The sequence below is a fragment of the Anolis sagrei genome, chromosome 11 (genome assembly GCF_037176765.1).
Source record: "Anolis sagrei isolate rAnoSag1 chromosome 11, rAnoSag1.mat, whole genome shotgun sequence".
Lineage (NCBI taxonomy): Eukaryota > Metazoa > Chordata > Lepidosauria > Squamata > Dactyloidae > Anolis > Anolis sagrei.
In genome coordinates this window covers 14,461,498-14,482,333 of record NC_090031.1, presented here as the reverse complement: position 1 = coordinate 14,482,333, position 20,836 = coordinate 14,461,498, and the positions used below count along the sequence as shown (strand labels likewise).

Below are 20,836 nucleotides of genomic sequence, written 5' to 3'. Positions count from 1 at the left end.
GAGGTCAATAGCTTTACAAACAAGCACTTTGGCATCCCCGGTCCTCAAAGACTCTCTGCTTCATTCGGGAAAATGCTGCACTTGCAGAGCTCAGGCGGTGTTGTATTTCAGTGTGAATGTTGACTTTTGTGGAGAGGTGGCTGCCAAGGGAGCGGAAATGGTCAACATTTTCTAATGTTACACCATTAAGCTGTATTTCTGGCATCGGAGAGGAATTGACTGGTGACTGCTGGAAGAGCACTTTGGTTTTCTCGACGTTCAATGACAGGCCGAGCTTCTCGTATGCTTCTGCAAAGGTGTTTAGAGTGGTTTGTATCTTCTGAGTGCACACAGACGACATTGTCATTAGCATATTGGAGTTCTATAACAGATGTTGTTGTAACCTTGGTTTTGGCTTTTTGAAGCCTTATAAGTGCCTATCTGCCCAGGACTCTTATGTGTAATCCTTTCCCGCCTTCTGGTGGACACATCGAGCATTGTGCCCTCTGGGCATTCTGACCCTCCATTGAAGCCTTATAGGCACCTTTTTGCCCAGGTGTGGACAATTTCAGCAGAAAGACGAAACCATGAAAATGAAGAAAATGAAAATGAAAAAAATACCTGGCTACCAGTATTTAAAAAAACCTCTAAAATCATAACAGTCAATAAAGAACAACACTCAAAAAGCAGGGGAATTCCAGGCAAAAATCAACCAGGGACAGCTAATCACCTCTCAACAAAGGATTCCCCCAGGCAGTAAGAAGCTACACCTTGAAACTGCAAGGTCATTACATTTATTTATTTATTTATTTATTTATTTATTTACTTTGCTTATATACCGCTGTATCTCAAGCCCGAAGGCGACTCACGGCGGTTCACAAACAGTAAAAACAGTAGAAACAGCAGTGGTTCCATACAACATATAACAATTGACTTAACACATTATCCATAAATTACCAATAAGCAATTACAATGCACAATTATTACAAAAAACAACCGTACCCAATCTTCTCATCATCCAAGCGTAGTCCAGGTTCGTCGTCCATTGTTCCATTCCTATGTTCCATTACCAGATTGCACTAAATTACTCAAACGCCTGCACAAACATCCAGGTCTTCACCTTTTTGCGGAATACCATTAGAGATGGTGCTAGTCTAATGTCCGTAGGAAGGGCGTTCCACAGCCGAGGAGCCACCACCGAGAAGGCCCTATCTCTCGTCCCCGCCAGCCGAGCTTGAGAAGCAGGCGGGATCGAGAGCAGGGTCTCCCCGGAAGATCTCAAACTCCTGGTGGGTTCATAGGCAGAGATGCGGTCAGATAGGTAGCTTGGGCCGGAACCGTTTAGGGCTTTAAAGGCCAACGCCAGCACTTTTTACATGCTAATCAAGATGGTCAATTAAAACATTCACACCTACCTCCAGGCCAAGAGTTCTTTCCTCCATCCTGGACGTTATTTCACAGATAACTAAACTCCATTTTTTCTGGTTTCCAACATTCACAACCTCTGAGAATGCCCGCCATAGATGTGGGCGAAACGTCAGGAGAGAATGCTTCTGGAACATGACCAGACAGCCTGAAAAACTTACAACAAGTCAGTGATTCCAGCCATGAAAGCCTTCGACAATACTTTGAGAGTTATATTCATTAGCAGAATTTTTGTCCATTTTATTTATTTATGTACGACATTTATATACCGCCCTTCTCACCCCGAAGGGGACTCAGAGCGGCTTACAAGTAAATACAATATATTGTTAGCATAGCACAATATCATACATTCCCATATTGTACTATACGACTATACTGTAATATTATTAGTAATATTACATGTCATATGGAATATATATGTATTATATTGTATTATTATTAATATTATATTGTATTATATTATAATATTATTATCAATATTATATGTGTATACAATATATTATTAGCACAGCATAATATTAGTATTATATATTACTATATTGTATTATGCCACTTTACTGTAATATTATTAGTAATATTGCATGTAATATAAAATATAATTCTTATATTGTATTATTATTATATCGTATTACATTATAATATTATTATCAATATTATATGTGTATACAATATATTATTAGTACAGAACAATATTAGTATTATATATTACTATATTGTACTATACCACTATACTGTAATATTATTAGTAATATTACATGTAATATGGAATATATATTTATTATATTGTATTATTATTAGTATTATATTGTATTATATTATAATATTATTAGCAATATTATATGTGTATACAATATATTATGAGCACAGCATAATATTAGTATTATATATTACTATAATATATTATACCACTATACTGTAATATAAATATACTGTAATATACTGTAATATACTGTAATATAAATGCGGAAGACTGCTCCAACTTCCGTACAGTGGCCCTTATTTCTCATGCCAGTAAGGTAATGCTTAAGATCCTGCAAGGAAGACTCCAGCAATACATGGAGCGAGAGTTGCCAGATGTTCAGATGCCAGATGCTGGGTTTAGAAAAGGCAGAGGAACGAGAGACCAGATTGCCAATATCAGCTGGATAATGGAGAAAGGCAGGGAGTTTCAGAAAAATATCTGTTTCTGTTTTATTGACTATTCTAAAGCCTTTGACTGTGTGGATCATAATAAATTGTGGCAAGTTCTTGGTGGGATGGGCATACCAAGCCACCTTCCCTCTCTCCTGAGGAATCTGTACAAGGACCAAGGAGCCACAGTCAGAACTGACCACGCAACAACAGACTGGTTCAAGATTGGGAAAGGCGTACGGCAAGGCTGCATACTCTCACCCAACCTTTTTAACATGTATGCAGAACACATCATGCGATGTGCGGGGCTTGATGAATGCAAAGCTGGGGTGAAAATTGCTGGAAGAAACATTAACAATCTCAGATATGCAGATGACACCACTCTGATGGCCAAAAGTGAGGAGGAGCTGAGGAGCCTTCTAATCAAGGTGAAAGAAGAAAGCGCAAAAGCCGGGTTGCAGCTAAACATCAAAAAAACCAAGATTATGGCAACAAGAATGATTGACAACTGGGAAATAGAGGGAGAAAATGTGGAGGCCGTGACAGACTTTGTATTTCTAGGCGCAAATATCACTGCAGATGCAGACTGTGGCCAGGAAATCAGAAGACGCTTCCTTCTTGGGAGGAGAGCAATGTCCAGTCTCGATAAAATAGTAAAGAGTAGAGACATCAGACTGGCAACAAAGATCCGCCTAGTCAAAGCCATGGTATTCCCTGTAGTCACCTACGGATGTGAGAGCTGGACCTTAGGGAAGGCTGAGCGAAGGAAGATCGATGCTTTTGAGCTGTGGTGTTGGAGGAAAGTGCTGAGAGTGCCTTGGACTGCGAGAAGATCCAACCAGTCCATCCTCCAGGAAATAAAGCCCGGCTGCTCATTGGAGGGAAGGATACTAGAGACAAAGCTGAAGTACTTTGGCCAAATCATGAGGAGACAGCAAAGCCTAGAGAAGACAATTATGCTGGGGAAAGTGGAAGGCAAAAGAAAGAGGGGCCGACCAAGGGCAAGATGGATGGATGGCATCCTGGACTGACCCTGAAGGAGCTGGGGGTGGTGACGGCCGACAGGGAGCTCTGGCGTGGGCTGGTCCATGAGGTCACGAAGAGTCGGAGGCGACTGAACGAATGAACAACAACAACTGTAATATTATTAGTAATATTGCATGTAATATAAAATATATAGTTCTTTTATTGTATTATTATTATATTGTATTAAATTATAATATTATTATCAATATTATATGTGTATACAATGTAATATATTATTAGCATAGCTCAACATCAGTAATATATTAATACTATATAATAATATATAAGCCTTAAAGTACCAGTTTGAATAGCAGTAAAAGTGCAACAGAAAAATTTTGAACTTTTTAACTAGCGATTTAGCATATTAAAAGAAATCACACTTGAAGTTTATTTCTGTTGGGTGTTTGGGACCCATGTGCCCAAAATTGGTGTTTCCGATCTAGCGCAGTGGTTCTCAAACCTTTTTGGACATGTTGGTTTGGAAATGAAGAGAATACATTGTAAATATATCAACAGACCTTTATTTTCGTACAGATGAAGGTGGTTGGGACTTGGGTGGAGGTGGGTGGGATAATCCTCCAGAGCTGAGCCATCTGGCTGATCTCCACTCCCTGCTTTCCTCTTTTCTAGAACATCGAACTGAAAGTCGAACTGGAAAGCTTGAAACAAGAACTGCAGGAGCGTGAACGGTTGCTTGTCAAGGCTTCGTAAGTGTCACCTCTTTTTTTGCTTCTGACCGCCTCACCATTTGAATGTGTGACAATGTCCTCATAAGATTGTTACCCTCATGTTTTGGTCCAGGGATTCTCCTTAGTAGTCTGCGTTCCAGATGGCATGGCCGATTAGGATTGGGACCCCTGGGGGGTCGTGAGGTGGATGTCAGAGGGGTCTCCAAAGACCATCAGAACACACAGTATTTTCAGTTGTTTATGGGGGTTCTGTGTGGGAAGTTTGGCCCAATTCTATCACTGGTGGGGTTCAGAATGCTCTTTGATTGTAGGTGAGCTATACATCCCTGCAACTACCACTCCCAAATGGCAAGGTCTATTTTTCCCAAACTCCACCAGTGTTCACATTTGGGCATATTGAGTATTCGTGCCAAGTTTGGTCCAGATCCATCATTGTTTGTGTCCACAGTGCTCTCTCGACGTAGGTGAACTACAACTTTAAAACCAAAGGTTAATGCCCACCAAACCCTTCCAATATTTTCTGTTGGTCATGGGAGTCCTGTGTGCCAAGTTTGGTTCAATTCCATCATTGGTGGAGTTCGGAATGCTCTTTGATTGTAGGTGAGCTATAAATCCCTGCAACTACAACTCCCAAATGCCAAGGTCTATTTTCCCCAAACTCCACCAGTGTTCACATTTGGGCATATTGAGTATTCGTGCCAAGTTTGGTCCAGATCCATCATTGTTTGTGTCCACAGTGCTCTCTCGATGTAGGTGAACTACAACTCCAAACTGTATGAACACCAAACCCTTCCAGTGTTTTCTGTTGGTCGTGGTAGTTCTGTGTGCCAAGTTTGGTTAAATTCCATTGTTGGTGGAGTTTAGAATGCTCTTTGATTGTAGGTGAACTATAAATCCCAGCAACTTCAACTACCAAATGTTGAGGTCCATTTCCCCCAAACTCCACCAGTGTTCGCATTTTGGCATATTGAGTATTTGTGCCAAGTTTGGTCCAGATCCATCATTGTTTGAGTCCACAATGCTCTCTGGATGTAGGTGGACTACAACTCTAAAACTCAAGGTCAGTGCCCACCAAACCCTTCCAATATTTTCTGTTCGTTGTGGGAGTTCTTTGTGCTAAATTTGGTTCAATTCCATCATTGGTGGAGTTCAGGATGCTCTTTGATTGTAGGTGAACTATCAATCCCAACAACTACAACTCCCAAATGACAAAATCAACAACAACAACAAAACTTTATTTATATACCGCTCTAACTTACTCCTATATTTGTTTATTGTGTAATAATAAGCCGAAAAGCTCGATTTTCATTGGTAGATGGACATGAAGGTGAGCATTGTTTGGATAGCCTTTTCGTCTATTGATGGCTATCAGTCCTACCCAATTGGCAGGAGCATCCGATGGTGCAATGGGTCAAACCCTTGTGCTGGTTGGAATGCTGACCAAAAGGTTGACGGTTTGAATCCAGGGAGCAGGATGAGCTCCCGTCTGTCAGCTCCAGCTTCTCATGCGGGGACATGAGAGAAGCCTAGAGTAAAATAATGTAAATGTATTAATAATAGAGTAAAATAATAAATGTAATAAAAATAATAATAGGGGCGTAAAATAATAGAAATGTAAAACACCAGATTGTCCCTTGGGCAACGTCCTTGCAGACGGCCAGTTCTCACACACCAAAAGCAACTTGCAGTTTCTCACGTTGCTCCTGACAAACAACCCAATTGTCATTTCCTATCACAGCTTCAAATTTCCTTTCTAAAGAAGAGGTGCATTGTTTCCATAAGAGCTTCATACTCAGGCTTGGACTTGAAAAAAGATTTTGTTGTGGAACCCCTAGAATGCTTTTGCAAAACTCCAGGATTCAGTGGAACACAGTTTGGGATCTGCTGGCTTAGAGGACTCTGTGCTTTGTCTTTGCAGGAAGGCAGTGGAAAGCTTGGCTCAAGGCGGCGATGCTGAGATCCAGCGCCTGAAGGAGGAATCTCATAAGAAAGTCCTGGAAGTAGAAGAGAGCTTGACTAGCAGGATCAACCTTTTGGAAGAAGTGAGTCTCTCGGTTTTGTTGAGCCATTGCCATCTTCGGTGATACTTCCCTACACAAAACGAACCTCCCACCAGCTCTGGCCAGAATAGCAAATGGTTGGGGAAGTTCTTGTCCACCTGTTTCCTATATAATATGGCATGAGGGGAATGCTTTTTGGGCAGAGAGAGTAAAATAATAAATGTAATAAGAATAATAATAGAGTAAAATAATAAATGTAATATTAACAACAATAATAAAGCAAAATCATAAATGTAGTAATAATAATAGAATAAAATAATGTAAATGTAATAAATATAATAATAGAGTAAAATAAGGTAAATGTAATAAAATAATAGAGTAAAATAATATAGATGTAATACAAATATTAATAGAGTAAAATAATGTAAATGTAATAAAAATAATAATAGAGTAAAATAATGTAAATGTAATAAAAATAATAATAGAGTAAAATAATATAAATGTAATAAAATAATAGAGTAAAATAATGTAAATGTAATAAAAATAATAATAGTAAAATAATGTAAATGTAATAAAAATAATAGAGTAAAATAATGTAAATGTAATAAAAATTATAGAGTAAAATAATGTAAATGTAATAATAATAATAGAGTAAAATAATAAATGTAAGAATAATAATAATAGAGTAAAATAATACATGTAATAAAATAATATAAATGTAATAAAAAGAATAATAGAGTAAAACAGTGTAAATGTAATAATAACAATAATAGAGTAAAATAATAAATGTAATAATAAATAATAGATTAAAATAATAAATGCAATAACAACAATCTATATAAATAAAAATGTAATGTTTGTGGGATTAACATAACTCAAAAACCACTGGACAAATTGACACCAAATTTGGACACAAAATACATATCAGGCCGAGTTATCATCACCTATAAAAATACTGGAAAACATAGCAGAAGGGACTATAAAGCCAAAAAACCAAAAATTACATTACAACACATGCGCAAAACCACACACACATATATTCAAACACACATATACACAAATATATATATATATACACACCTACACACACAAACATATATACACAGACTGGGCCACAGCAACGTGTGGCAGGGGATGGCTAGTAATAAATAGAATAATAAATATAATAATAATATTAATAAATAGAATAAAATAATCCATGTAACAATAATAGAGTAAAATAATACGTATAATAATAATAATAATAATAATAATAATAATAATAAATAGAGGAAAAAATACATGTAATAATAATAACAACAGAGGAAAACAATAACTTTGACTCGAGTATAAGCGTAAGGGACTTTTTCAGCCTAAAAACAGGAGTGAACAACTCAGCTTATACTCAACTTAATATGGTACATATATGATGTTTCCCCTTTTTGTCTGTTTAACTAATTTAGCTATTATAAAACCCAGTACAGGAGTCTGTGTCCACTTCTTTCTCTGAAAGTGCCTGATGCACTCTATCCTATGGATTAAAGAACATTGTTAAGGTTCAAAAAGTATTCCTATATTGGCCTCATGAGGTTTGGAAATAACATTTCAGGTCTTGCCAGCCTTGGAAGCACATTGTTCAATTTGTTCTGGGTGTAGGATCTTAAAATGGCGCAGGAGGAAGCGGAGAAGGCCTTTGCGGCGACGGAGCGGGAAAAGGTCCTGAGGCTGGCCGCCGAGCAACAGCTCTCTTTGATGTCGAACATGCAGCCGAGGGACCAGGATGTGATGGCGGCTCTCGAAGAGAAGGACAGGTGAGGCCCTGCTTCACTTGGGTGGCGGGTAGTATGGTGTTTGTGGAGGGCATTGGCAGGGCTCTTGGACATGTTCATGGCACTCACTATAGCCTGAAATGTCATTGGGTGGAGGGCCAATGCGACCTGCATGAATGACGGATGTGGACCAAACTTAGCACCCAGATCCCCCCCCCCCCCCCCCCCATGACCAACTTAACATCCTGGTGCAGTTTGGGGAAGGATGGACCACAGATGATGGGATTTGCACTACCTTCACCCGATTCAGCACCAACGTCAACAGACCACTGCGACCCCCACTAATGACACACATGAGTAGTGGGAGCTATAGCTTTTCGTGGAGGCGGGAGCCACATATACACATAAATATTTTCACTTTTATTATGTGTATAGATATAATACATTGTAGAAAATACACGATTGGAGTTGAAGAAAAAAAATGAAGGACTTTGTGGGTTCACAAGTCTTAGAGAGTTAGAGTTCTGTTTGAAAAAAATTGGGAACGGCTGCTCTAGATAGTAAACCATCACTTCTCCTGGTTGGGCTTGTTGCAATTCTGCAAAGAACATTTACATTATTTTACTCTATTATCATTATTACATTTATTATTTTGTTTTATTGTTATTATTACATTTATTATTTTACTCTATTATTATTATTACATTTACATTATTTTACTCTTACTATTTTATTACAGTTATTATTTTATTTGGTGTACCTTTTGGACTTTTATCTTGCTGTATCTGTATTGTAATGTTTCTTCCTTGACTCTTTAGGCGTATAGAGCAGCTGAGCTTGTCCGTGAAAAATCAAGAAGCCCTGATCCAGAGCCTGGAAGAGGCCGCGTCCCAGAGGCAGTCGGCGGAGGAGAGATTGCCAGCAGAAAAAATCCAAGGCCTTTCAGCGGCTTTGATGCGAGAGAAAGAGCAGGAACCAGAGGTGAGCGACCTGCTCTCAGAAGCGCAGAGGTTATTTCCAAAATGCTGGTATTACCTCCTCTCTGAAGCTGACCGCTCTTGACTTATTATCTTCTTCTTTTTGATGGATAGCTAAGACGTGATGGTTCCAGTGGGCATTTGGGCTGAACTGAACACTACCTTGATAATTCAGTCTCAAGAAATAGTTTCTGTGATGGCCGTGGTGGGTCTTTAGCAGCTTGGAAGGTTGATATTGCCAAGCAGATAATCTTCTAAGGATGCTTGCCATAGATGCAGGGGAAACATCAGGAGAGAATGCTTCTAAGCACATGGCCATATAGCCCAAAAAATCTACAACAACCCAGATATCCCTATGTTTACATTGACCTTATCTGTTTAGTCGAAGATAGTTTTTAGGGCTGAGATGAAGGATTATGATTAAAGATTGCTATTTATTTCTCGTGTCAGAAGTGAATTGAGAATACAGTTATAATGTATAGAAAAATCACAAAGTTAAAAACTTGGCATTATACTAAATTTCCTTTGACCAGAAGCGGGCCACTTGGAGTCCTCTGTTGTCGCTATGAGAAGGTCCTCCATTGTGCATGTGGCAGGGCTCAGACTGCATTGTAGTAGGTGGTCTGTGGTTTGCTCTTCTCCTCACTCGCATATCGTGGCCCCATTTCTGAAGGTTGGCCCTGCATTTTGTGGTGCCAGAGCGCAGTCTGTTCAGCGCCTTCCAAGTCGTCATCTTCTGTGTGCCCAGGAGGGAGTCTCTCATTCAGACTCAGCCACTGACTGAGGTTCCAAGTTTTAGCCTGCCACTTTTGGACTCCCGCTTGCTGAGGTGTTCCTATGATTACCTCTGTGGATCTTAGGAAACTATTGATATAAGGCATTGACATGCTGGCTGATACCCAAACAGCGGATGGGCCGGAGATGTCACTGCCTTGGTCCTTTCATTATTGGCTCCTACTTTCCAATGGATTTCAAGTGGTGCGATACCGACTAAACAGTATAATTTCTCCAGTGGTGTTGGGCGTAGACATCCTGTGTTAATGCGATATGTCTCATTAAGAGCCACATCCACTGAGATGTATTACACACTGGACCTCCATATCTGCAGCAGAGTAGCAAAGCGGAAGGGAAGATGTTTTCACTGTGTCTGATTGTGATCCCCAGGTTGTGCCAATCCACTTTCGTATGATATTATTTCTAGCACAGACCTTTTCCCTTGATATTCAATAAGTGCTTCTTATAAGTCAGAGCACGGTCCGGAGTGACTCCCAGGTATTTTGGAACAGTGCAATGCTCCAGTGGGATTCCTTTCCAGGTCATCCTCAGAGCTCAAGATGCTTGTCTGTTCTTAAGTTGAAAAGTACATGTCTGTGTTTTAAATGGATTAGGAACCAGCTGGTTTCCCCTGTAATAGGCAGTAAGAGCACCTAAAACTTCGGAGAGCTTCTGTTCAACCATTTCAAAGCTCCCTTCTTGGGTGGTGATGTTATGATTATCAACGTAGATGAAACTCTCTGTCCCTTCTGGCAGTGGCTGGTCATTTGTCTAAATGTTAAACATGGATGGAGCAAGCACACTCTCTTGAGACAGGCCGTTCTTCTGATTTCGCCATCTTCTTTGGCCCTGGAACTCAACAAAAAAGCTCCTGTTTTGTAGCAGATTTCCTATGAAGTGGATGAAGTGGTTGTCCTTTGTTTTACATTGTTTTAGGACGAGGTAATGATTTAAAGTATCATAAGCTGCTGACAGGTCTATAAAGAGCGCCTGTAATCTAACGTCTTTCATTGAGTTGTGATGTGCAGTTTTTCCCTTTCCTGAAACCAGCTTGCTGTGGGATCATAAATGGGTTTATTTTTTCCGTAATTTGGGCGGAATAAGTCTTTCCAGAACTTTATAGAGATGGCACAACAAGGAGATTAGTCTATAGCTTTTTGGATCATTCCCTGCCCATAATAAGGCATAACCCATAATCTGTAGCATTGGGGACTATATTATTATTATTATTATTATTAATAATAATAATAATAATAATAATAAACTTTATTTATATCCTGCCACCATCTCCCTGAAGGGGACTCGGGGCTGCTAACATGTGGCCAAGCCCAAAGAAACAATACAGGAAAATAAAGTGCAAAATACAACAACAAATATTACATCACAATAAAGTACATTCAGTGGCAAAATAAAGTAAACAATGCAAAATAGCATAATAGAAAAGCGAACACAATGGGCGGGCCAAATAGACAAGATAAAATTATAATTTCAAGTTTTAGTTGCAATGATGGCACGCTTTGGCTGGAACTGTTAAGAACCCGGGTATCTCTTTGTCATTTACGACTTGGCTGTTTCATTCTTGTAGGCTCTCGGCCCAGAATTCAGCAGTGAGAAAGCCGACTTGGAGAAAAAGATTCAGGTATGTTATGGCACCCTTCCCAGGGCCAGTGTTTGCTTCTGCTCCTCTTATACGAGGGGCTGCTGATCAGTCTTTGGCTTTACCCAGAAAGAAAGGAGATAGGAAGATGAAACTTGACATTTATTCCACATACACTCCACTGATATCAACACACTTCTTACATCGGTATTAAAGGTTCTGTAAGCCTTGCTAAACAAAGGATTTCAGTTGTGCCTCAAACCAGTCATTCGTAGCAATGGTGTGAAATTTATTTATTAATTATTTTATTTACAACATTTATATGCTGCCCTTCTCACCCCGAAGGGGACTCAGAGCAACTTACAAGATAGATATATTTACAATATATTATATTATTAGCATTGCACAATATCAGTATTAAATATTACTATATTGTACTATACCATTATATTGTAATATTAGAAATATTACATGTAATATAAATATATAATTATAATATCATATTATTATTAGTAGTATTAAATTTAGTACCCTTGAGGTGCCGCAAAGCAGTCATCCATAGCAGCCATGTCATCAGAAATGGTGTGAAATTTATTTATTTATTATTTTTATTTATTTATTTACGACATTTATATGCCGCCCTTCTCACTTCAAAGGGGATTCAGAGCAGCTTACAAGATATATCTATATAAATAAAAAAGTAATGTTTGTTTGTGGGATGAACATAAGTCAAAAACCACTTGGCGAATTGACACCAAATTTGGACACTATACCCCTAACAGGCCAATAAGTGACTATCACTCATAAAAACACTGGAAAACACAGTGGAAGTGACTTAAAAAGCCAAAAATTAAAAATTTTTTTTTTATTTCGAGCATTTTTACCCCGCCCTTCTCAGCCCCTAGGGGGACTCAGGGTGGCTTCCAATTGGCAACAAATCAATGCCGCATCATAAAATACAAAATAGCAAATATAACAATTAAAAACATGAACATTAATACATTACAACGCATGCTTAAAACCACATATGTACACATATACATAAATATATACACATATATACATACACAAAACACATATACACAGACTGGGCCACAGCAACACGTGGCGGGGATGGCTAGTGTGTGTATGTGTGTGTATATATATTATATTATTAGCATACCACAATATCAGTATTATCGTGTTCCCTCACTTATTGTGGGGGTTCCGTTCCAGGACCACCCGCGATAGGCGAAAATCCGCAAAGTAGGGACGCCATATTAATTTTAATATTTATACATTATTTTATATATTTTATATATTACTTTCTTACCCACGCTCCCTTACCTGCCTCCCGGCCCATCCCAAGGGTGTCTGCCTGCCTCCCTGGCCTCCGCAGAGCCTCTGGAGTCACGAAGGCAGCAGCAGTATCCCAGACAGGCAGGCCTTCCCCGATGCGCCTTAGGCCCCCACACTTCCGGGATCCCTGGCCTCCACTGGACATAAATATTTAATATTTTTAATTAATATTTTCAAAAACCCACAAAACAGCAAGTCCGCTAAAAGCGAACTGAGAAGTAGCGAGGGAACACTGTATATATTACTATATTGTAGTATACCATTATACTGTAATATTATTAGTAATACTACATGTAATATAAAATATATAATATTGTATTATCATTATTAGTATTGGGACTAGGAGCGGCTTACTACACTCACACACACACACACACACACATATACATACATACAATATATTATATTATTAGCAAAATACAATATCAGTATTATGTATTACTATCTATATAAATAAAAATGTAATGTTCGTTTGTGGTATTCACAGAACTCAAAGACCACTGGACAAATTGACACCAAATTTGGACACAATACACCTATCAGGCCAATGTATGTCCTTCACTCAAAAAATTGATTTTGTCATTTGGGAGTTGTAGTTGCTGGGATTTATAGTTCACCTACAATCAAAGAACATTATGAATTCCACCAATGATGAAATTGAACCAATCTTGGGACACAGAACTCCCATGATCAACAGAAAACACTACAAGAGTTTGGTAGGCATTGACGTTGAGTTTGGGAGTTCACCTACATCCAGAGAGCACTGTGGACTCAAACAATGATGGATCTGAACCAAACTCTACACGAATACTCATTATGCCCAAAAGTGAACATTGGTGGAGTTTGGAGAAAATAGAATCTTGACATTTGGGAGTTGTAGTTGCTGGGATTTATAGTTCACCTACAAACAGAGCATTCTGAACCCCACCCATGACAGAATTGGGCCAAACCTTCCACACAGAACCCCCATGTGGGCCACAGTAATGCGTGGCAGGGGACGGCTAGTCTATATAAATAAAAATGTAATGTTCGTTTGTGGGATTAACGGAACTCAAAAACCACTAGATGAATTGACGCCAAATTTGGACACAAGACACCTAACAGTCCAATGAGTGTCCATCACCCATAAACACATGCACACACACACACACACACACACAACCCCAGTGAACAGACTTAAAAACCCAAAAATGCACACATATATACATATACACATATGCACATATACATTCACACACACACACACATATATATACATATGCATATGCACACACATATACACAATATGCATGTACACATAAAAACCCACAAATACACAAATATATACACACATATATACACCCACATAAACACACACATATATACATGCAAACACATATATACACAAATATATATACGCACACAAAACACATATACACAGACTGGGCCACAGCAACGCATGGCAGGGGACGGCTAGTATTGTACTATACCATCATATTGCAATATTACTAGTAATATTACATGCAGTATAAAATATATAATATATTCGAAGCTTCACTATGTGGTATGTTTTAAAATAAGATGGTGGCATATCCCCCCCCCCCCCCCCCCAAAATCTTCAGTCCCTTCAGGAGGAACTTTGTGAACGGGAGACAGAACTTTCTGTCGAGAGGAAAAACGCTCTGAAACGCGACAAAACGATCCAGGGATTAACTCTTGCTTTAAAAACCAAGGAAAACGAGGTACGTGGATTAGATGTTGCTTTTGAAAGTGCTTAAGCTATATGCCCAAGGAAGTGAAAGGAAGATGTGGGATGAATTAGATATATCAAGATGAAAAAAACAGACACTTCTGGGCCAGTCCCAGCGTTGCGATGTCTAACATCTCTAGTGGCTAACCATTCGACAAAATAGGACACACACAAACCCTTTCCTAGTATTGCTTTCCAGCAATATTCAGTATCCTGCAGCTTCCCAACCTTCATTGCTAGGGATGGCCGACCAGCTTCTCAGATGGGTTTCCCTGTGTTGGAGCTCAGCTGTCAGAGGCTGATGGGTTCACGGATGATTTGGGATTGTGGGATTTCCTGGGGTTCAAAGTGATGCTGATTTAGGCCAGGTTTAAAGTGTTGAAGATTCAGGCCAGGGAAATGACATTGGTTCAGACAATGCCAAGCTTCAAAGTCAGTCACAGGAGCCAGAAACAACATCATTAGATAAGGGGTTGAGTGAAGGAGAATTAAGTTATTAGAACCCTGAGTAGTTCTGAGTTCTAAGTAGAACCCCACCGACAAAACTTGCCCAACATGACAAACTTGAACTACTAGTAGTTTCAGGAGGTTAATCTGACATGATCTAAGCTGTATTGTAAATGAAGTTTTTTGCTTATCTCCGTAAGCATCACTGATGGTCTTTTGTGACCCCTCTGAAACCTCTTTCCGACCCTCCAGGGGTCTCGACTCCCAGGTTGAGAAATGCTGTCCTAAGTCTAATTTTAAAACATTGTAAATGATTAATGGGATGCAGACCAGAGTTCTCTTTTAGCTTTTGCAGGTACTTAAGACCACGGCTTCTTAAACTTTTCAATTCACGATCGCTTTTTACATGATTCAATATAACTTTCTGTATAAAATCAAACTATGTCTTGTCTATCTGGGTGTTCATACCAGAAAAGCTGTTGCTAGTTGGTGGCCCTCTTTGATGTCACAAGGAAAGAAAAGTAGCATGTACAAGGGTTGAATGAAAAGTAATGCCTCCACCTTCGTAACTCCTCAGCAGGTGGCAGTACTGGTATGCAGCAGGTACTGGCTCGTTCAGTAGACTCTCCTCTACAGTTCCGTTTTGGCGGGAAGCCTTAGCATTGAATGGTTGTGTTGTTAAAGTGCGAAGTATGGAACCTTGCGCAATGTGACTTAAGCAACATGCAGTAATTGAATTCTTGACAGCAGAAGGTGTCACCCCAAAGGAGATTAATCAGAGAATGCAAGCTGTTTATGATGATTGTTTTGATGTCAGTACTGTACATCGTTGGGTGAGTAAGTTTAAAGATGTTGAGGTGGGAAAATCTGACTTGTTTGACAAACAAAGAGTTGGACGTCCTGTGACAGCAACCACCGAGTTTCACAAGCACAAGGTTGACAGATTGATTCAGGATGATTGCCGTATCACTCAGAGAGAAGTTTCAAGCATAATCGGCATTTCACAAGAACGTGTGGGTCCCATTATTGCTTTGCTTGGCTATGGGAAGATCTGTGCATGATGGGCACCCAGGATGCTGGCGCCTGAAATGAAAGTGCACAGACTTGAAACTTCATAGACTGGATCTCACCACCATACGACATCCTCCATGCAGTCCAGATTTAGCACTGTCTGATTTCCATCTGTTCCCGATAATGAAAGAAGATTTGTGGGGACATTGTTATTCTTCTGATGAAGACGTTGAGAGAACTGTGAGACACTGGTTGCGGAAACAGAGTGTCGACTTCTTCCGTGACGGCTTCAGAAAACTTGTTCATCGTTGGCAGAAATGTATCCAATTGTCTGGTGATTATGTGGAAAAGTGAATATTGGTAGTTAAATAGCACATTCTAAGAATTATTTCTGAATTTGAATTATTAAAATATTCCCATCCATACCCAAGTAATGAAGGTGGAGGCATTACTTTTCATTCAACCCTTGTATATGAGAAGAAGGGATAGAGGTAGGAAAGAGCCACAAAGAGAGCCATGTTGCCCTGGAGGGGAAAGGAAGGAAGGAAGGAAGGAAGGAGGTAGGAAAGGAAGGAAGGAAAGAGGAAGGGAGGAAGAAAGAAAGAGAAAGGATGAGAGAAAGTAAAAAGGTGTGAGAGAGAAATGTGTCATGGCCAGCTTCTTTTCCACGTCTTATCCCACTTTGTCTTTCTCTTCTATTTTTCCCTTCCCAAAGAACGAAGAACTCGGTTCTGAAATTGAAGGTTTGACTGCGTCGTTGGCCAAAGCCAGAGAGACCAACCATAAAGTTCAGATGCAGAAATTCAAGGTGAGGTGTTCAGAGCTATTCGTATGATGGTTGCTCTTGGAAATAGGTGTTTTGCATGGCTGGCTCTTGGAAGAGGGGATGGTGGTTCATGAATAATAATAATAATAATAATAATAATAATAATAATAATGGGATTAAAATAATAAATGTAATAATAGTAAGTATAGAGTAAAATAATGTTATAATAATAATAAATAGAGTACAATAATAAATGTAACAATAAATAGAGAAAAATAATAAATGTAATAAAAATAATAATAGAGTAAAAAAATTAATAATAATAATAGAGTAAAATAGTGTAAATGTAACCATAATATAGAAATATAATAAATGTGATAACAATAAATAGAGAAAAATAATAAATCTAATAAAATAATAGAGTAAAATAATAAATGTAATATAGAGTAAAATAATAAATGTAATAATATAGAAATATAATAAATATGATAATAACAATAAATTAGAAAAATAATAAATATAATAAAAATAATAATAGAGTAAAATAATAAATATAATAATAATAGAGAAAAATAGTGTAAATGTAATAATAATATAGAAAAATAATAAATGTGATAGCAAATAGAGAAAAATAATAAATATAATAAAATTATAATAGAGTAAAATAATAAATGTAATAATATAGAAATATAATAAATGTGATAATAACAATAGAGAAAAATAATAAATGTAATAAAAATAATGATAGAGTAAAAATAAATGTAATAATAATAGAGTAAAATAGTGTAAATATAATCATAACAGAAATATAATAAATGTGATAACAATAAATAGAGAAAAATAATAAATGTAATAAAAATAATAATAGAGTAAAATAATAAATGTAATAATAATTATAAATAGAGAAAAATAACAAAATGTAATAATATTGATAATAAATAGAGTGAAATAATAAATGTAATAAAATAATAATAATAATAATAATACAGTAAAATAATAAATAACTTTGACTCGAGTATAAGCCGACGGGGGCTTTTTCATCCTACAGAAGGGGCTGAAAACCTTGGCTTATACTCAAATATATACAATATGTTGAATTGGTTGAGACTCTATGAGATATTCATTGAAAAGCTATCCAAAAATGTGCTGCAGGATGTCATGCCAAGACAAAGTTTTTGCAATTTAATAAACTTTTTGATGTCTTTATCCAATTAGAAAATGGCATTTATAACCCAGGGAAAAAATGTGTTACATAGTGTAATGATTTGTGGCTTGCCTCTTCTGCAAACCCTAATTTGGATAACAAGCCTGGCTTGCATCTGATACGTGAAAACCGCATGTCGCTGAAGAGCTGGGAAAGAAACAGAAAATATTGTAGTCGGGAAGGATTTCTACGTTGTGTGAGATGTGTTTGTGGCTACAAAAGTCTTTGCTCTTTGGTGTAGGGTGCCGAAGACTCTCACGCCATCTTGCTGGAGAAAGAAAGCCTCCTGGCTGACTTGCGGTCTGAAAACCTGACCAAAGACACAGAGAACCGCAAGCTCCAAAGGCGGGTCAAGAGGACTGAACAAGAGCTGAGCGATTTGCGTCTTGAGAGGGAGAAGCTGGTGAAGGAGCTGGAGGAAGCCCAGCTGCAGAGGAGCAGAAGCGACAAGACCATCAATGTGAGTCTTCCCCTTTCCTTCTATAACTTCCCTCCATGATCATGGATAGATGTGGGTTATTTGACATTTAGAACGACAGAAGGTGCGCTTACCAATTTTTTAGGGGACACCAAATGGGGAGGGATAGTGAGTTTTCTGGGCTGTCTGGCTATGTCCCAGAAGCATTCTCTCCTGCCGTTTCTCCCACATCTATGGCAGGCATCCTCAGAGGTTGTGAGGTCTGTTGGAAATGAGGGAAGTGGAGTTTATATATATATATATATATCTGTGGAATAATGTCCAGTGTGGGAGAAAGAACTCTTGTCTGCTTGAGGCAGGTGTCAGTGTTGCCTCTGGCCACTGTGATTAGCATTGGATGGCCTTGCAGCTTCAAAGCCTGGCTGGTTGCTGCCTGGGGGAATCCTTTGTTGGGAGGCATTAGCTGGCCCTGATTAATTCTTATTTATTTAGTTATTTATTTACAGAATTTATATTCCGTCCTTCTCGCCCCATAGGGGACTCAGGGCAGATCACAATGCACATATACATGGCAAACATTCAACGCCATAGACACACAACATATATAGACAGACACACAGAGGCTACTTAACTTTCCAGCTTCATGAGGGTATGCTTTGAATTTTGGCCACTGGGGGGAGCTGTTGCTTCACCGTCTACTTGTGACACTGATGGAGTACTTCCTCATTCTTTTGCATGCTGCTGGAGATTTTTATGGTATCGTAAATTATTTATTTATTTATTTACGACATTTATATGTCGCACTTCTCACCCCAAAGGGGACTCAAAAGGGATTAAAAGATTTATATATATACATACAATACATTATATTATTAGCATAGTACAATATCGGTATTAAATATTACTATATTGTACTATACCATTATATTGTAAAATTATTAGTAATATTGCATGTAATATAAATATATAATTATAATATATTATTAGTAGTACTATTATATTGCAGTACATTATAATATTATAAATATTATATGCATATACAATGTAGTATATTACATTATACTATATTATTAGAATAGCACAGGAAATAAGGCGGAACTGTCTTCTGTCCCCTCTCTCTTCAGTCTGGTCCAGAGCGGAAGTTGGTGCTGGTGGGAGGGATCCCCAACTTATGACATATACAGAGACAAGGTTGAACTGTCCCCTGCCCCCCCCCCTTCATTCTGGCCCAGAGTGGCAGATGGTGCTTGGGGGAGGGGTCCCCAACTGATGAGATATACAGAGGCAAGGTGGAACTGTCCCCTGCCCTCCCCCCCTTCACTCTGGCCCAGAGCGGCGGATGGGGGAGGGGTCCCCAACTGAAGACATATATAGAGGCAAGGTGGAACTGTCCCCTGCCCCCCTTCACTCTGGCCTAGAGCAGCGGATGGTGCTGGTGGGCGGGGTCCCCAACTGATGCATTAAATTAGTTAAATTAGCCTTCCCGCATAAGCGGTACCTAAATTTCCTACTTGACAAATGCAACTGTCAAGCAGGAAAGGGATGGAAAGGTTGACAGCAAGCTAGACAAATGGTTGGGAGCTTACTCCAACCCAGGCTGGCTTCGAACTCATGACCTTTCGGTCTGTAGTGATTTTAATGCAGCTGTGCCACAACCTGGTCTTGTCTGGAATTGCCCTGCTTTTTGAGTGTTGCTCTTGTCCTCATTTTAGAGTCTTTTTTAAATACTGGTTGCCGGATTTTGTTCATTTTCATTGTTTCTTTCTTTGTGTTGGAATTGTGCAGATGCTTGTGGATTTCAGTGGATTTACCATCGTAATCCCTGTGAATCGCACATATGTTAGTTTCTGCGTCTGAGCAGACAGATAGATTTGAAAAACTTTGGTGGTTGGCCCCGCCCACTCTCCCCTTGCGAGTATAAGCAGCAGGTGCCTCAGTTCTTTTCATCCGCCACTTATGCAGCAGTTATGGATCCTCTCTCCCCTTTTGATTAGTTTATTATTATTATTATTATTATTTTATTCTTATTATTAAACTGTGTTAGTGGTTTTGGGTTTTGCCTGGACATATCAGGCTGGTAATGGCGTTTACTGCCTCGTTTATTGGGGGGGGGGGGGTTGATTGGCTCGAATGGGTGTGCTATGTGTCTCTGTTTATGGGCTTGCCTTTCTCTTCTGTGCCTCGGAGAGACATATGTTCCTCCTTCACCACCACCACCCCCCGCGCCAAGTGTGTTAGAACCACAGCTTTAAGCTTTTTACTTTTTAAGCTCCGTGGTTGAGAGTGCTCCAGCATTTTTGTGTTGTCAAATAACATGTTGTGTCCAGGTTGGTTCATCAAGTGCTCTGCTATGGCTGACTTCTCTGGTTGAAGTGCCTTTCATGTTCCTCAATTCGTGCCAGGTCGGTGCTGCTGCATTTTGGGGATCCCTATGTAGACTTGTCCACAGCTGCATGGTATATGCAGAGGTGAGAGGGTCCCCATTGTCCTTTGCTAGCATTTATTGGATTTTCTTGGTGGGTCTTTGCAGTATTGTTCCAAACCACCAGAGGGGTATCTTGGTCCACAGATGAGCAT

The 20,836-nt window shown here is 38.9% G+C and overlaps 1 protein-coding gene across 4 annotated transcripts in view; it reads left to right on the top strand.

Moving 5' to 3' along the window:
• The window catches only part of CDK5RAP2 (CDK5 regulatory subunit associated protein 2), a 144,606-nt gene that overhangs the window by 14,899 nt on the left and 108,871 nt on the right, over window positions 1–20,836 (top strand). For all 4 annotated transcript variants that reach the window (XM_067471894.1, XM_067471895.1, XM_060757314.2 and 1 more), the window contains exons 5-12: window positions 4,192–4,268; window positions 6,169–6,292; window positions 7,886–8,040; window positions 8,817–8,979; window positions 11,335–11,388; window positions 14,286–14,405; window positions 16,587–16,679; window positions 18,083–18,301. In XM_067471894.1, the coding sequence (XP_067327995.1) occupies window positions 4,192–4,268; window positions 6,169–6,292; window positions 7,886–8,040; window positions 8,817–8,979; window positions 11,335–11,388; window positions 14,286–14,405; window positions 16,587–16,679; window positions 18,083–18,301 (1,005 nt within the window). The remainder of the gene's footprint in view (window positions 1–4,191; window positions 4,269–6,168; window positions 6,293–7,885; window positions 8,041–8,816; window positions 8,980–11,334; window positions 11,389–14,285; window positions 14,406–16,586; window positions 16,680–18,082; window positions 18,302–20,836) is intronic.